Source organism: Canis aureus, chromosome 14, assembly GCF_053574225.1.
Source record: "Canis aureus isolate CA01 chromosome 14, VMU_Caureus_v.1.0, whole genome shotgun sequence".
Classification (NCBI taxonomy): Eukaryota; Metazoa; Chordata; class Mammalia; order Carnivora; family Canidae; genus Canis; species Canis aureus.
Window position 1 is genome coordinate 61812104 of NC_135624.1, and position 16584 is coordinate 61828687.

The 16584-nt window shown below is 39.3% G+C and overlaps 1 protein-coding gene across 1 annotated transcript in view; it reads right to left on the bottom strand.

Annotated features, from left to right (window-relative positions):
- Window positions 1-12076: 12076 nt before the first annotated feature.
- TMPRSS11D (transmembrane serine protease 11D) overlaps window positions 12077-16584 on the bottom strand; it is a 54616-nt gene continuing 50108 nt past the window's right edge. The window contains exons 9-10 of the mRNA XM_077846632.1: window positions 15919-16061; window positions 12077-12271 (exon numbers count right to left, since the gene is read on the bottom strand). Coding sequence (XP_077702758.1) covers window positions 12110-12271; window positions 15919-16061 — 305 coding nt within the window. The 3' untranslated portion in view covers window positions 12077-12109. The remainder of the gene's footprint in view (window positions 12272-15918; window positions 16062-16584) is intronic.

A 16584-nucleotide genomic window follows, 5' to 3' on the forward strand; every position in this document is an offset into this window, starting at 1 on the left:
AAAAGCCCTCCGTGGCAACCCTGTAGGGACCATTCTCACTTTTGAGAGATTTCTCGTATCTTTGCTCATTGTCTGTTGTCCATGAGATTCATTCTGCGACTCCGTGAGACAAGAACCAAGCTCTCCCATATCACTTTGAATATTCCTCCTTATGTGCACCCATTTCTAACATACTCACTTTGGAGTAGAATTGCTAAATCATAAGATATACATATGATATACTTTATTGGATAATGCCAATTTCCCGTTGTTAAACTGCTGATATTAAGACAGTTTACACTATGCCATCTTTGCCAGTTTTTGAATTTGCTAGACTTTCAATTTTTATCCATTGGTGTGTTGTGCTATATTATAACGGCTTTAATTTTTTTTTATTTTCCTTATTTCTAATAAGATGGAACCCTTTTTATTGCATTTATTGGCCATTCAGATTTTTTTTCTGATGTACCTAAGCTTCTGTCCATTTTTTATTATTTGGTTTTACTTATTGATTTGTAGTGATCCTTATACATTTTAGATATGAGCTATATTTTAGTTATATGTACTACAAATATCTTCCCTCAGTCATTTTCCCTTTATTCTTTAACAGTGTCTTTTGAATAACAAAATGTTCTTAATTAATAAAATCAGATTTAACATTTTCTTTGTCTTTTTTGTTATGATACTAAATATAATTTTTCATCTTAAGACATCAGGATATTTCTTGAGGTTATCAAAGTATTTCCTTATGTTCCAGAAGCTACATTTCCTATTTTTTCTTCCAGTCATCCGAAATGATTTTGTCCCCTACTTCCCTGAAAGTGTAATACCATCAAATTGATATTTCCAATTTCAGACTCTTCTCTGAGCTACAGATATATATTTATAGTTGTCTGCCTAATCTGATTGCTTGTACATTTCAAATGTAACATTTTCAGAATGAAACTTTTGTTAAAAAAAGGTTTTATTTATTTATTTGAGAGAGAGAGAGTGTGTGTGTGTGTTTGTGCAAGCGAAAGGAGGAGGGACAGAGTGGGAGTGGCAGAGACAAGGGAGAAGAATAAACAGATTCCACAATCAGTTTGGAGCCTAAAGGGGTTCACTTGGGGGCTTGACCCAGGGCTCAATTTCACAGCCCTGAGATCATGACCTGAGCCAAAATCAACAATCAGAGGCTTAACAAACAGAGGCCACCCAGGTGCCCCAGAAAGAAACTCTTAATTCCCCATCCTCAAACTGGGTTCTCCTCCCAAATTATCCTTTCATTGTTCAGGCTCAAAATCTTGATCATTCCCTTTCCCTCAGCCCCTAAATCTAGTCTAAAGCTAATTTCTGCTGTTTCTTTCTACAAATATTTCCCGAATTTCAAGTATTTTTCACCATCTTCATTCACCATTAGCTCCTCAATCGAAGTAAGCCATCATTTTCGCTGGATTATTGCAAGAGTCTTCTGACTTGTATCCCTTCTTATACTTATGTCCTGTTGTACTTCTTTCTCTTAGAGTAGTCATATTAATCTTTGGAAAATGGAAATTTGATCGTATAGGGCAGCAGAACAGCCAAGCCTTCAGAGTTAACTTGGCAGTGCTCTTTTTGTAGAACCAATGAAATAAAGTATGCCTCTTCAGAATTTACATGAAGAAAAACAAGAAGTTTGCACTACAATGCATGTAGTTATTCTGATACCCAGGTGTTGTGATTCTCCCCAAAATCTTATCCTCAAATTAGAATAAAATAAAAACTTCTTTGTACGGCCTGTGTGCCTATTTCTTCAACTTCTTTAACACCAGTTTCTCTTTCATTAGCTTTGGTCCAACCACATTGACTTCTTACTGTTCCTCAAACTCACAAAATTGTCACCTTAGGACTTACATACTTGCTTGTTTATCTGCCTGGCTTGGTCTTTCTTAGAAGTTGCCTTAACTAGCTCAGAATAATGCCTGGCACATTATAATTACTCAAAATATTTTTAGAGGCACCTGGATGGCTGAGTTGGTTAAGTGTCTGCCTTTGGCTCAGGTAATAATCTCACAGTCCTAGGATCAAGCCACACATCGGCTCCCGGCTCAGTGGAGAGTCTGCTTCTCGTCTCCTTTCTCCCCCACTCATGCTTGCTCTCTCTCTCAAATAAGTAAATAAAATCTAAAAAAAACTATTGATAAATGGATGAGTGAAAAAATGAATGGTTAGATGGATGAATTTTGTAGGGAAACCCCTTTTATTAATGTATCATCTGATTTTTATTGCATTAGTAATTTCAGTCTAATTTGTATTGTTGGAGGTTGAAGGTTGGCGTTGTTCTGGAAAATGCCCTGAGATTCCTGTTTGCATTTTGAATTCCTGTTTTCATTCAGTTGCTTTTTTTCCTCCAAAATGGATTTCTACTTCACTTGATTTTTGATCGGTTTGATTTCTTTACTGTAGATGATTTGTTTTTTTTTTAATTCATTTATTTATTTTTTTTATTGGTGTTCAATTTACCAATATACAGAATAACCCCCAGTGCCTGTCACCCAATCACTCCCACCCCCCGCCCTCCTCCCCTTCCACCACCCCTAGTTTGTTTCCCAGAGTTAGGAGTCTTTATGTTATGTCTCCCTTTCTGATATTTCCCACACATTTCTTCTCCCTTCCCTTATATTCCCTTTCACTATTATTTATATTCCCCACATGAATGAGAACATACAATGTTTGTCCTTCTCCGACTGACTTACTTCACTCAGCATAATACCCTCCAGTTCCATCCACGTGGAAGCAAATAGTGGGTATTTGTCATTTCTAATAGCTGAGGAATATTCCATTGTACACATAGACCACAGCTTCTTTATCCACTCATCTTTCGATGGACACCGAGGCTCCTTCCACAGTTTGGCTATTGTGGCCATTGCTGCTAGAAACATCGGGGTGCAGGTGTCCCTGCGTTTCATTGCATCTGAATCTTTGGGGTAAATCCCCAACAGTGCAATTGCTGGGTAGTAGGGCAGGTCTATTTTTAACTCATTGAGGAACCTCCACACAGTTTTCCAGAGTGGCTGCACCAGTTCACATTCCCACCAACAGTGTAAGAGGGTTCCCTTTTCTCCGCATCCTCTCCAACATTTGTGGTTTCCTGCCTTGTTAATTTTCCCCATTCTCACTGGTGTGAGGTGGGATCTCAGTGTGGTTTTGATTTGTATTTCCCTGATGGCAAGTGATGCAGAGCATTTTCTCATGTGCATGTTGGCCATGTCTATGTCTTCCTCTGTGAGATTTCTGTTCATGTCTTTTGCCCATTTCATGATTGGATTGTTTGTTTCTTTGGTGTTGAGTTTAAGAAGTTCTTTATAGATCTTGGAAACTAGCCCTTTATCTGATACGTCATTTGCAAATCTCTTCTCCCATTCTGTAGGTTGTCTTTTAGTTTTGTTGACTGTATCCTTTGCTGTGCAAAAGCTTCTTATCTGGATGAAGTCCCAATAGTTCATTTTTGCTTCTGTTTCTTTTGCCTTCATGGATGTATCTTGCAAGAAGTTACTATGGCCGAGTTCAAAAAGGGTGTTGCCTGTGTTCTTCTCTAGGATTTTGATGGAATCTTGTCTCACATTTAGATCTTTCATCCATTTTGAGTTTATCTTTGTGTCTGGTGCAAGAGAGTGGTCTAGTTTCATTCTTCTGCATGTGGATGTCCAATTTTCCCAGCACCATGTATTGAAGAGACTGTCTTTTTTTCCAGTGGATAGTCTTTCCTGCTCTGTCAAATATTAGTTGACCATAAAGTTGAGGGTCCACTTCTGGGTTCTCTATTCTGTTCCATTGATCTATGTATCTGTTTCTGTGCCAGTACCACACTGTCTTGATGACCACAGCTTTGTAGTACAACCTGAAATCTGGCATCGTGATGCCCCCAGATATGGTTTTCTTTTTTAAAATTCCCCTGGCTATTCGGGGTCTTTTCTGATTCCACACAAATCTTAAAATAATTTGTTCTAACTCTCTGAAGAAAGTCCATGGTATTTTGATAGGGATTGCATTAAACGTGTATATTGCCCTGGGTAACATTGACATTTTCACAATATTAATTCTGCCAATCCATGAGCATGGAATATTTTTCCATCTCTTTGTGTCTTCCTCAATTTCTTTCAGAAGTGTTCTATGGTTTTGAGGGTATAGATCCTTTACATCTTTGGTTAGGTTTATTAGGTATCGTATGCTTTTGGGTGCAATTGTAAATGGGATTGACTCCTTAATTTCTCTTTCTTCAGTCTCATTGTTAGTGTATAGAAATGCCACTGACTTCTGGGCATTGATTTTGTATCCTGCCATGCTGCCAAATTGCTGTATGAGTTCTAGCAATCTTGGGGTGAAGACTTTTGGGTTTTCTATGTAGAGTACCATGTCATCGGCGAAAAGGGAGAGTTTGACTTCTTCTTTGCCAATTTGAATGCCTTTAATGTCTTTTTGTTGTCTGATTGCTGAGGCTAGGACTTCCAGTACTATGTTGAACAGCAGTGGTGAGAGTGGACATCCCTGTCGTGTTCCTGATCTTAGGGGAAAGGCTACCAGTGCTTCCCCATTGAGAATGATATTCGCTGTGGGCTTTTCATAGATGGCTTTTAAGATGTCGAGGAATGTTCCCTCTATCCCTACACTCTGAAGAGTTTTGATCAGGAATGGATGCTGTATTTTGTCAAATGCTTTCTCTGCATCTAATGAGAGGATCATATGGTTCTTGGTTTTTCTCTTGCTGATATGATGAATCACATTGATTGTTTTACTGGTGTTGAACCAGCCTTGTGTCCCGGGAATAAATCCCACTTGGTCATGGTGAATAATTTTTTTAATGTATTGTTGAATCCTATTGGCCAGTATCTTGTTGAGAATTTTTGCATTCATGTTCATCAGGGATATTGGTCTGTAATTCTCCTTTTTGGTGGGGTCTTTGTCTGGTTTTGGAATTAAGGTGATGCTGGCCTCATAGAACGAATTTGGAAGTACTCCATCTCTTTCTATCTTTCCAAACAGCTTTAGGAGAATAGGTATGGTTTCTTCTTTAAACGTTTGATAAAATTCCCCTGGGAAGCCATCTGGCCCCAGACTCACTCTTGTGTCTTGGGAGGTTTTTGATGACTGCTTCAATTTCCTCCCTGGTTATTGGCCTGTTCAGGTTTTCTATTTCTTCCTGTCCCAGTTTTGGTAGTTTGTGGCTTTCCAGGAATGCGTCCGTTTCTTCTAGATTGCCTAATTTATTGGCGTATAGCTGTTCATAATATGTTTTTAAAATCGTTTGTATTTCCTTGGTGTTGGTAGTGATCTCTCCTTTCTCATTCATGATTTTATTAATTTGAGTCTTCTCTCTCTTCTTTTTAATAAGGCTGGCGAATGGTTTATCTATCTTATTAATTCTTTCAAAGAACCAACTCCTGGTTCCGTTGATCTGTTCCACAGTTCTTCTGGTCTCGATTTCATTGAATTCTGCTCGAATCTTTATTAACTTTCGTCTTCTCCTGGGTGTAGGATCTCTTTGCTGTTTTTTCTCTAGCTCCTTTATGTGTAAGGTTAGCTTTTGTATTTGAGTTCTTTCCATTTTTTGGATGGGATGGATGCTTGTATTGCGATGTATTTCCCCCTCAGGACTGCTTTTGCTGCATCCCAAAGATGTTGAACGGTTGTATCTTCATTCTCATTAGTTTCCATGAATCTTTTTAATTCTTCCTTAGTTTCCTGGTTGACCCTTTCATCTTTTAGCAGGATGGTCCTTAACCTCCACGTGTTTGAGGTCCTTCCAAACTTCTTGTTGTGATTTAGTTCTAATTTCAAGGCATTATGGTCTGAGAATATGCAGGGGACAATCCCAATCTTTTGGTATCGGTTCAGACCTGATTTGTGACCCAGTATGTGGTCTATTCTGGAGAAAGTTCCATGTGCACTTGAGAAGAATGTGTATTCAGTTGAGTTTGGATGTAAAGTTCTGTAGATATCTGAGAAATCCAACTGGTCCAGTGTATCATTTAAAGCTCTCGTTTCTTTGGAGATGTTGTGTTTAGAAGACCTATCGAGGGTAGAAAGAGCTAGATTGAAGTCACCAAGTATAAGTGTATTATTATCTAAGTATTTCTTCACTTTGGTTAATAATTGATTTATATATTTGGCAGCTCCCACATTCGGGGCATATATATTGAGGATTGTTAAGTCCTCTTGTTGAATAGATCCTTTAAGTATGATATAGTGTCCCTCTTCATCTCTCACTACAGTCTTCGGGGTAAATTTTAGTTTATCTGATATAAGGATGGCTACCCCTGCTTTCTTTTGAGGACCATTTGAATGGTAAATGGTTCTCCAACCTTTTATTTTCAGGCTGTAGGTGTCCTTCTGTCTCAAATGAGTCTCTTGTAGACAGCAAATAGATGGGTCCTGCTTTTTTAATCCAGTCTGAAACCCTGCGCCTTTTGATGGGGTCATTAAGCCCGTTCATGTTCAGAGTTACTATTGAGAGATATGAGTTTAGTGTCATCATGATATCTATTCAGTCCTTGTTTTTGTGGATTGTTCCACTGAACTTCTTCTTAAAGGGGAATTTTAAGAGTCCCCCTTAAAATTTCTTGCAGAGCTGGTTTGGAGGTCACATATTCTTTCAGTTGCTGCCTGTCTTGGAAGCTCTTTATCTCTCCTTCCATTTTGAATGAGAGCCTTGCTGGATAAAGTATTCTTGGTTGCATGTTCTTCTCATTTAGGACCCTGAATATATCCTGCCAGCCCTTTCTGGCCTGCCAGGTCTCTGTGGAGAGGTCTGCTGTTACCCTAATACTCCTCCCCATAAAAGTCAGGGATTTCTTGTCTCTTGCTGCTTTAAGGATCTTCTCTTTATCTTTGGAATTTGCAAGCTTCACTATTAAATGTTGAGGTGTTGAACGGTTTTTATTGATTTTGGGGGGGGGGAACTCTCTATTTCCTGGATCTGAATGTCTGTTTCCCTTCCCAGATTAGGAAAGTTTTCAGCTAGAATTTGTTCAAATACATATTCTGGCCCTCTGTCCCTTTCGGCGCCCTCGGTAACCCCAATTAAACGTAAGTTTTTCTTCCTCAGGCTGTCGTTTATTTCCCTTAATCTATCTTCATGATCTTTTACTTGTTTGTCTCTTTTTTCCTCAGTTTCCCTCTTTGCCATCAACTTGTCTTCTATGTCACTCACACGTTCTTCCACCTGGTTAACCCTCGTTGTTAGGACTTCTAGTTTGGATTGCATCTCATTCAATTGATTTTTAATTTCTGCCTGATTAGCTCTAAATTCTGCAGTCATGAAGTCTCTTGAGTCCTTTATGCTTTTTTCTAGAGCCACCAGTAGCTGTATAATAGTGCTTCTGAATTGGCTTTCTGACATTGAATTGTAATCCAGATTTTGTAACTCTGTGGGAGAGAGGACTGTTCTGATTCTTTCTTTTGAGGTGAGGTTTTCCTTCCAGTCATTTTGCTCAGTGCAGAGTGGCCAAAAGCAAGTTGTATTGGGAAAAGGAGAAAAAGAGAGGAGAGAAAGAAGGAAAGAAAAGAGAAAGAGGAAAAAAAAAGGAAGAAAAAAGCGAAAAAAAGAAGAAAAAGAGAAAGAAAAAGAAAGAAAGGAAAAAAAGGGGGGTGGGGGAAGGAAACAAATCAAAAAGCAAAACAAAACAAAACAAAACAAAACAACATCAAAAAAAATAAAAATAAAAAAAGAATCACGGGGGAGTATCTTCTGATTCTGTGTACTTTAAGTCCCTTGACTTCCCCTGGAACTTGTCCGTCTAGCAGGTCTTCTGGGGGAGGGGCCTGTTGTGCTGATTCTCAGGTGTTAGCACTTGGGGGAGCTGCTCTGCCCCTGCCTGGTGCAGGGCTCAGTGGGGGTTGTTTACCCCGTGAGGCCCCAGGAGGAACAACCGAAGTGACGGGGCCAGCTCTGCAGCCCTGGAGTCAGCTCCCGCAGTAGCTCCAGAGCTCTCCATCTGCAGGGCCTGGAGGCTCCGGGGCGGGGCCGCTGATCTGCTCAGCTGGGGCAGGAGCGTCCTCGCTGTCCTGGGCCCTCCCGGCCTCTGCCTGTCCCGGGAGAGGCCGGATCCTGGGCGTGTCCGGGCGACCAGTGCTCTGGGGCCTGCGCTGTTTCATTAGCGCTCCTGGGGCTGCGCAGCCCCTTCCACCGAGCCGCCCCCGAGCCCCCCGAGCCCCCCCGAGCTGCTCCCGCCCCGCAGCCCCCTCCGCATGGAGCCTCTTCCTCTGCCCGAGCCCCTCTGAGCTGCTCCGGGTCCCGCCGTGCGCGCTGCAGCCCTTAGGGAGCTCGGCGCACTCCCCGGTGCGCAGGTGTCTGTTAGTGTCCCCGGAGCCCGAGGGCATCCCCGCCCTCCTGGGGTCCTGCTCCACCTCCCTGGAGCCCCTTTCCCCCGGGAAGGTCGGTGCAGCTCCTGCGTCTCCGGGACGGGGCTCTCCTGTCCTGGGGACACTCGCCCCGGCCTCAGCCCGGCTCCTCGCGGGGCCCCTCCCCCTTGGAGGCCTTTTGTGTCTTTATTTCTTTTTCCCCGTCTTCCTACCTTGGTAGAAGCGCAAACTCTTCTCACTGGAGCATTCCAGCTGTTCTCTCTTTAAATCTCAGGCCGAATTCGTAGATTTTCAGGATAATTTGAAGGTTTTCTAGGTAATTTGGTGGAGACAGGTGATTTGGGGACCCTACTCTTCTGCCGTCTTGCCCCTCCTCTCTGTAGATGATTTGTATCATGGTTGTGCACCAGATTAAGCAAACAATGTCCCAAAGCTTTGCAACTCCTTATTTTCTCAGAGATCTTATGCTCCCTCAAAACTATTTCCTTATTGAAGGTAGAATATTAGCCTGGAAGGGACCATGGAAATCATCCTTTTTTAAGCCTGACCCATTGTAGAAATCCTCCAAAACATTTCTGTAGGTGATCATCCAGCTTCTGCCTAAGTATTTCTCTTGACATGGGAACTGTTCCTTCAAAAGACAATGGATTCTTTAAAAAAAAAAAAAAAGATTTTATTTATTTATTCATGAAAGACACAGTGAGAGGCAGAGGGAAAGGCAGGCTCCATGCAGGAAGCCCAATAGGGGGCTTGATCCTGGAGCTTCAGGGTCACACCCTGAGCCGAAGGCAGATGCTTCACCGCTGAGCCACCCAGGCATTCCAGGACAACTGATTCTTATAGAAATGAATCACTAGAAGTATGCAGGGAAATAACCTGTTTTCCCCATAGGATATTAATCAAACTGATTGACTAGAAATGAGAAAGACTGTGTTTTGGGATTTGGATTATGTGGACATATGAAAAGTATAAAAATACCCCACCTATTTTGGATCTGTTGGAAGTGTTTAATGTTTAGCCAACTGGAAAATAGGAATTAAATTGTGTAAATGAGAGTCTGCGACAGATTTAGATAGATAATCTAAGAAGTTCTTTGCTCCATTCTCATATAAACTACAGAGTAATTTTTAATTTTGGCAAATCAATGTTCTGGGAGACTCACTTGTTTTTTAAAGATTTTATTTATTTATTCATGGGAGACACACAGAGAGAGGCAGAGACATAGGCAGACGGAGAAGTAGACTCTTCTCAGGAAGCCCGATGTCAGACTTGATCCCAGGCCCCGGGATCATGCCCTGAGCCAAAGGCAGATGCTCCATTGCTGGAGCCACCCAGGCGTCTCCCCACTTTTGATATTTAAGATATTTCCCCTGAATCTTCTAGGACCACACCCCTTTTTTTGTTATTCTGTAATGAATATCCTACTCTTTATTATTGCATCCATCAAGTTTTATTGTATGTTTATCAAAACCACCATTCTCTGGGTGTCTTAAGTGTAGGTACTATGTCTTATTTATCTTAATTTTATTAGTGTCTGGTAAACAGCCTAGAACATATTAGGGCTCAATAAATTTGTTAAATGAATGATCTACACTCTGCAATTAAGCCCTCCAAGTAGTGCAAAAAACAGCCAATTGTTTGCTCTAAACTTTCTTGGATAATTCTCTTTTCATTAGTTCTACTCACTGTTTTAAATCCAATAGGATTCAGTTTGAACATCAAATATTCACATTGTTTGCCTATTTTATTTTTTTTTTACTGGTTAGTCTGTGTTTTCTATATGCTGAACAGAGTTTTCCCTGATAGTAATAACTTTTTCTGGCAGTGAATTAGGATACTAGAAAGTTTTTGCCAGAGTTTCCAGAATGATTTTTTTAGGAACTGAAAGAATTTATGAATGACCACTCTTCCCACAAATATCCAAAATTGTTCTCATGGAGTTACTTAGGTCTCAGAGAAGTTGAACCCATCAGTACTTTAAAAATAAATAAATAAATAAGAAAGGAGCTCTTAAATGGGTATTCTGGTATTCAAATATCTCTTCATAAAAATAAACATATTTTTTAAATAATATTTTATTTTCAATAAACTGAGTTTGTTTTATTTTGCTAAATAAGTACTTTATATAGCTTTCAAAATATAGGAACAAATAAAAATATGTTTATGATTATGTGAGGGCATGTACACACACACACACCCCAACACACCCATACACAAAACACACTTTCTTTGAGGCTTACTCAAAATTACCAGTTTAATGTTGTCCTCACAGGGTAAAGCCAAGGAGTGTCAAGCTGGACGCTTGTCTCAGTTATAGGACTTGATTATAAGGCAGCAGAAGTGCCAAGCCTTTAAATTCTACTTAGCAGTTAGTTCTCTTGTAGGAGAACCAATTAAATAAATTGTTTTGAATTGTCCTTCATAAATTATAACTATGACTTCCATGAATACTTAGGTGGGGAAATAGTTTTAAAAGAGTTTATCTGAAATAAGGTGTATCGATAATTTGTACATTTCATCAAACTGGTTAAATTTTCAACTTCTTTTCCTTAAAAGTAAATGATTTCTCTGTAGATCTGTTTAGCAATTTACATGAGGAAATACAAGAAGTTTGCATCATAACACATGTTGTAGTTCTGATACCCAAATGTTATGGTAGCTTCTAGAAGGAGGAAGCCCTGACACATAGATGGTCATGCGTAACCAAGCTTCAGTTAATGCTAAAATCCCATAAAAATTCAGTTACATTCACAATTCAGACTACATAAATTGCTGTGCCATTAAATTTTAATGGATTTATGTTCTTTTGTAAAGTGTGTGTAAGGGAGACAAAGGGAGAAAGAAAGAGGAAGAGAGAGAAATGTTCCTTTTCTACAATAATTTTATTGAAATTACACTAATCTTTCTCTTTGCAAAACAATTCTTCATATATGACTGAAAATTCATTACTTGGATTTAGCTATTGAGGATCCTTAAATTCTCAAAAATAACTTGCACTGGGTGATCTTTAGTTCTTAAGATTACTCCTATTTAGTTGTTCAAAAGCACTGCATAGTTATAAGTCAGCTGAGAAGGTTGTGTTGTTGTATTTCATCAGTTTATGGAGGAAATAAGTTCTCTTTTTTCATAGAGATGAGGGATATTTTTAATAAAAGTCATCATGAAATCATAATTCATGGAGTCTTAGTTGAGGAATGACTATTTTAGCTTTGCTCTTAAATGCCTGAAATTTATCAGTTCCTATGGGAGTGTGTTTTTATAGGATAATTAAGATTGCTGTAGGGATCTAGGACTTATACCACTTGTAGAATATTGAGTAAACAGAAATTTCAAGTAAATAGTATTTTTCTTGCCTCTTGCTGTTCTTTCTGTCTTGAAAGTTATCCTGCCACTTTTTCCCCTTGTGAGTTTCTCTATTTTGCCTACTTATCAGTTTCAGTGAGACTTTTTGGGGAATACTCCTCTAACCCTGCAGACTCATCCAGAGTCCTCTAATGTTTAACTCGCAGGGTACTGGTTTTTCTCACTCCTCGCTCTTATCACAACTGCTATAAAATTGTTACCTCTGTAGCTAGTTTACATGTTACCCCTGGCACAAGCCATGATACGAGGCAGCATTCATATAGCTTTCTTGACAAAACTTAAAATCCAGAGTAATAAAGAACATATAGTGTTGATGAAACCATATCTATGTAGTAACAGGATGTTAAAATAGGGAACTTTCGGTTTCTTTAGCAGCTGAAAAGGAAAGTCTTGGAATTTTAGATGTACACCTGCATACAGACTTTGCCACAAAGATGCATTTATTGTGCTAGACTCCAGTTTTTTCAGTTATCCAGTCACGGTAGGCTGTCACTCGAGTGTACACTCCTGGCTTATCTGGCAGACCGCATCGGTCCCCCCAGCTTACTATCCCCACGAGGAACCAGAGCCGCCGTGAGTCCTCTTGAACCAGTGGGCCACCCGAGTCACCCTGAGGGAAACACAATGATTAATTGCTTAAGTGTGAGACAACCTAAAGTATTAAGGAGTTTATTTCTATATCAGCAGAAGTCACATCCATTATGACAGTAAATAAATTTAGTCTAACATTCCCTATTGAGACATTATACAACGTTGAAATACTATACCAATTTTCAAGTGAAAATTACCAAAATCCTTCAAGACCACATGTTGTTCCTTCAGCAAATGTGAGAAGATGAGAAGCACGTTTCCCACTGTCCTCAGTTGCCTGGCTGAGTGCTTCCCATCCCAGACGTTACCTCTTTTGGGGAGCCTTCCCTGGCCTGTATCTTCCTCCCCACTGTCACCCCTACTAGCTTTGGGCTGGATTAGTTTTTCATTGCCTGTGCTCCCATATCTTGTGTACATCTCTTTCCCTCCTGTATTATTATTATTATTATTATTATTTTATTTTTATTTTTTATGATAGTCACAGAGAGAGAGAGAGAGAGAGAGAGAGAGGCAGAGACATAGGCAGAGGGAGAAGCAAGCTCCATGCACCGGGAGCCCGATGTGGGATTCCATCCCGGGTCTCCAGGATCACGCCCTGGGCCAAAGGCAGGCGCCAAACCGCTGTGCCACCCAGGGATCCCCCCTCCTGTGTTATTTTTTACAAGCACCTCGGGTGACTGTTTGAACTTACTCCCTTGTACCAGTTCCCCTCGTGGCATCTGTGCATTGCTGCAAAACTCACGGCTTGTAGAATACTTGCTAATTGTCTGGTTTTTTGGCTACTCTAGAAGGCCTGCCAGGGAAGGCCTACCTATTCTGGACACTGCTGTATCCTAAACTTCTATCTCATTGGTGATGCTAAGGAAATATTTGTTGGATGAATGAGTCTTCAGAAGTCTCACTTATCTTCCTTTTCATAGTCCTGCATGGTGTCTGAGGCATAATATATTATCAAAAAGTATTCTTTGGTGAATAATGAAAAAGACATTTATATGGCAATGAGTAAAACATTCCTTATGAAATACCTACTCACCAATTATAATAAACTAACCAACAAATATTTTAATGCAGTAATCTAGATGGGGAGACAAATTTAGTCTGTTTGACATACTGCATGGTAGGTTAAGTCTGTGGCTTCTGGAGTTAGAGAGCCTGGGTTGGAATCCTCTGCTTATCAGCCATATGAACTTCAGTAAGCTAGCTCTCTCTCTCTCTCTCTCTCTCTCTCTCTTTTTAATTGAAGTTCAATTTGCCAACGTATAGTATAACACCCAGTGCTCAGCTCTCTCTGCCTTGGTTTCCTCATCTGCAAATAATGCTTCTATAAATGAGTTTTACACACACAACACTTTCAGTGCAACCTGGCATATGGTCTGTACTATAAAAGTTAGCTTTTACCACGTGTGAGTTTAAAATAGTTTGCTGTTCATTTGACTATGCTTAGTAGCTAGCTTTTCATACCTACTTAATTACTGGTCTAGATGGGGAGAAGGGTCAGTGTGTGAATCACCATGGTAAGCACTGCATAGAGCTAATTGGCACCTGCCTCCTTTGGGTTGTGTGTTTGCACTTCAGTTAGCCAGTTCTCAGCACTTACTCATCATTGTGTTTTTGCTGTGATTTCTTCTCCTTTCTAGTAAGAAATTTCTCTGCATGTCTTACCAAGAGTGGCAAGCAGATGTTAACCTAAGAGGCACACATAATTTTCCTGATTCTGGACAGCTTCACTGCCTGATCAGACATTTGAGCTTGTGTTCTGTCTTCTAGACTATATAGCTTTCATGAATGCAAGGACTACATTGCTATGCTGGCACAGTATCTGGTGTACAGAAAGTAATTCATACGTTTTCTCTGAATGAATGAATGAATGAATGGGTGGATGAACTGAAACAAGTATGATCTCATAAGCCTTTTTGTAAACTGTGATTTCTTTTTGAGGCACAAACTCTATGTATTGTTGTATTTCAGTGAAAATTATTGAGTTCTGGAGTGGAACACACAGGGGAAGTTTCATGATAAATTAGGGCTTGATCTGGGCTTAAAAGGAAGAGCAGAATTTGTGTATGAAGGTGGAAAGGGGCATCTTGAGTGAAGCATGAGTAACACCCTTTTATCTTTCAGGTGTTTCCTTAACTCAATCTAGTTAATGCTCTTAGTAGAACCAGAATTGTCAGCGTACAGGTATGTTGCTTATTTGATTGGTGAGTTTTTTTGAAAATCACTATGAAATTTGAGAATTTGTTGATACAGAGCTAGCAATAAAAAATAAACAGGAAGTGGAACAAGAAGTGTTCTCTATCACAAAGACATCTCCACTTAAAGGGAAAAGGCCAATGGGTAATTAATGGTATTTTCAAAATTGATAAACAATTCCTCTCCATTTACACAACCTTGCAGTCAATAAAAATGTTTAATTTTGGGAAAATGCTCATAGATTGGGATCTTTGAGAAAACTGTGGAAGAGCTACTTCTTATCTACTTTTTCAAGATTGTGAGCACGAAATAAAAAACTCAGTAATGTTTGAGGAAAGAATAAACCTGATTTTTTTGCATACTATCTGCCCCCCCCCCAAAACAGCAGCAGATTCCTCAAGAAAAGATTAATTTTTCTAAATTTCTAGAAATGTAATTTCTGATAGTAAGTAGTTGTTGCTGTTACAATATGGAGTTTCAGACTTAGGATTAAAATCTACTAAAAGACATAAACACGTTAATTGTTTAGATAATATAATTAAAATGTTAGTATTAAAATGCTATTCTGGGCAGCCCAGGTGGCTCAGCAGTTTAGCGCCGCCTTCAGCCCAGGGCGTGATCCTGGAGTCCCGGGATCGAGTCCCAGGTCGGGCTCCCTGCATGGAGCCTGCTTCTCCCTCTGCCTGTCTCTGCCTCTCTCTCTCTCTCTCTCTGTGTCTCTCATGAATAAATAAAATCTTTAAAAAAATGCTATTCTAATTACTTTAAGATTTCATAATTATTTGCATTTTTATGTTTGGTTGAAAATGACAGGCTAGATCTAATAGTTTCCCCCCCTCCTCATTTATGCTGTTTTACAGTTATGGAAACTGTTGTGACTATAGTAACTAAGCTTTTTGTGTACATTTTTTTTATCCTCAAGGTGCTGATATTCAGGTTTTATTTATATTTTAAAATCAATTATTGTCTATGACTCTCAGGGGACGGATTAATTTATTTAAACCTTTATAGTGTTTGAAAGTTTGAGATTGAATTTTTTTTTTTTATCAGAGATTGAAATTACATCAGTGGTCATGGTCTAGGTTAAAAACAGGAAAAATAGCTGAGATGACTGAGATTTCTTTGTTTTTTAGCACAGGCCTGGCTAAAGTTCAGTACTATTATTATCCCCATTTTACAGATAAAAAAATTTGTCATAGAGGTTAAGGAATTCAATGCAGTTCTGTCCTGTTCTTGAACTTGGGTGGTTAACATTCTGGAATTTGGTTTCTCAAAATTGGTGTTCAATAACCACAGCAACAAAAATTGGTGTTCAACTGCATAAGAGAATTTTAACTCTAAAATCTAGTTAAGTTTTTAGAGGATCAAGGCTGTGTATTATAATTATGTTACCTCTATGCCTATCACAGTATCACATGCTAGTAAGTACTTACAAACTTGGATAATGATGTGATAATATTGTCATGAACTTACCCGGCATGCATCCACTCCACCTTGAGGTAGGCCAGCACAGAGCATTCCAGGCCTGACAGCTCCGTTATAACTAGTTGGTGCATTACATACATCATTACTTATTATTCTGACCCGTGCTTGCTGTAGATCTGAAACTGTGTTACCTGTGAAGTATAAAAGCAGAAATAAAATGGATAAATTAATAACCTTATGATAAATATGTGAAGGAATAAATGTATCCCAAACACAATTTCTTATGCAGCAAAGGAAGCTATGGAAGATATATGTCAGAGTTTCTTGTCAGAAGAGATTCCTATAGTAGAGTAGAATAACTCCTTTATACAGGTCAATTTTATTTTTTTCCTTTAGCTTTGCCATGCTGTGCCCCTTAGAACCTGAGAGCAAAATAAAACTGCTGTTTTAAGATCTACTAGTAGGATTTAAATTATTCACTGACTGACTTTGAATTGGGAAAATAACACATTGAATAACCTTTAGTCTAACAATGAAAGAGAAACCAGTTGGATTTCAAGGCTAGAGAACTGATTTATTTTATATTGATGTTCCTTCAAAGGGGCACTGCCATTTTTGTGATTGGCACAAATTTTATCTATTAAACTAAATTTTTTGGGTCATGAAAACACAGTGAAATATTTTCTAGGACAACTAAGCCTTCATATTACTCCT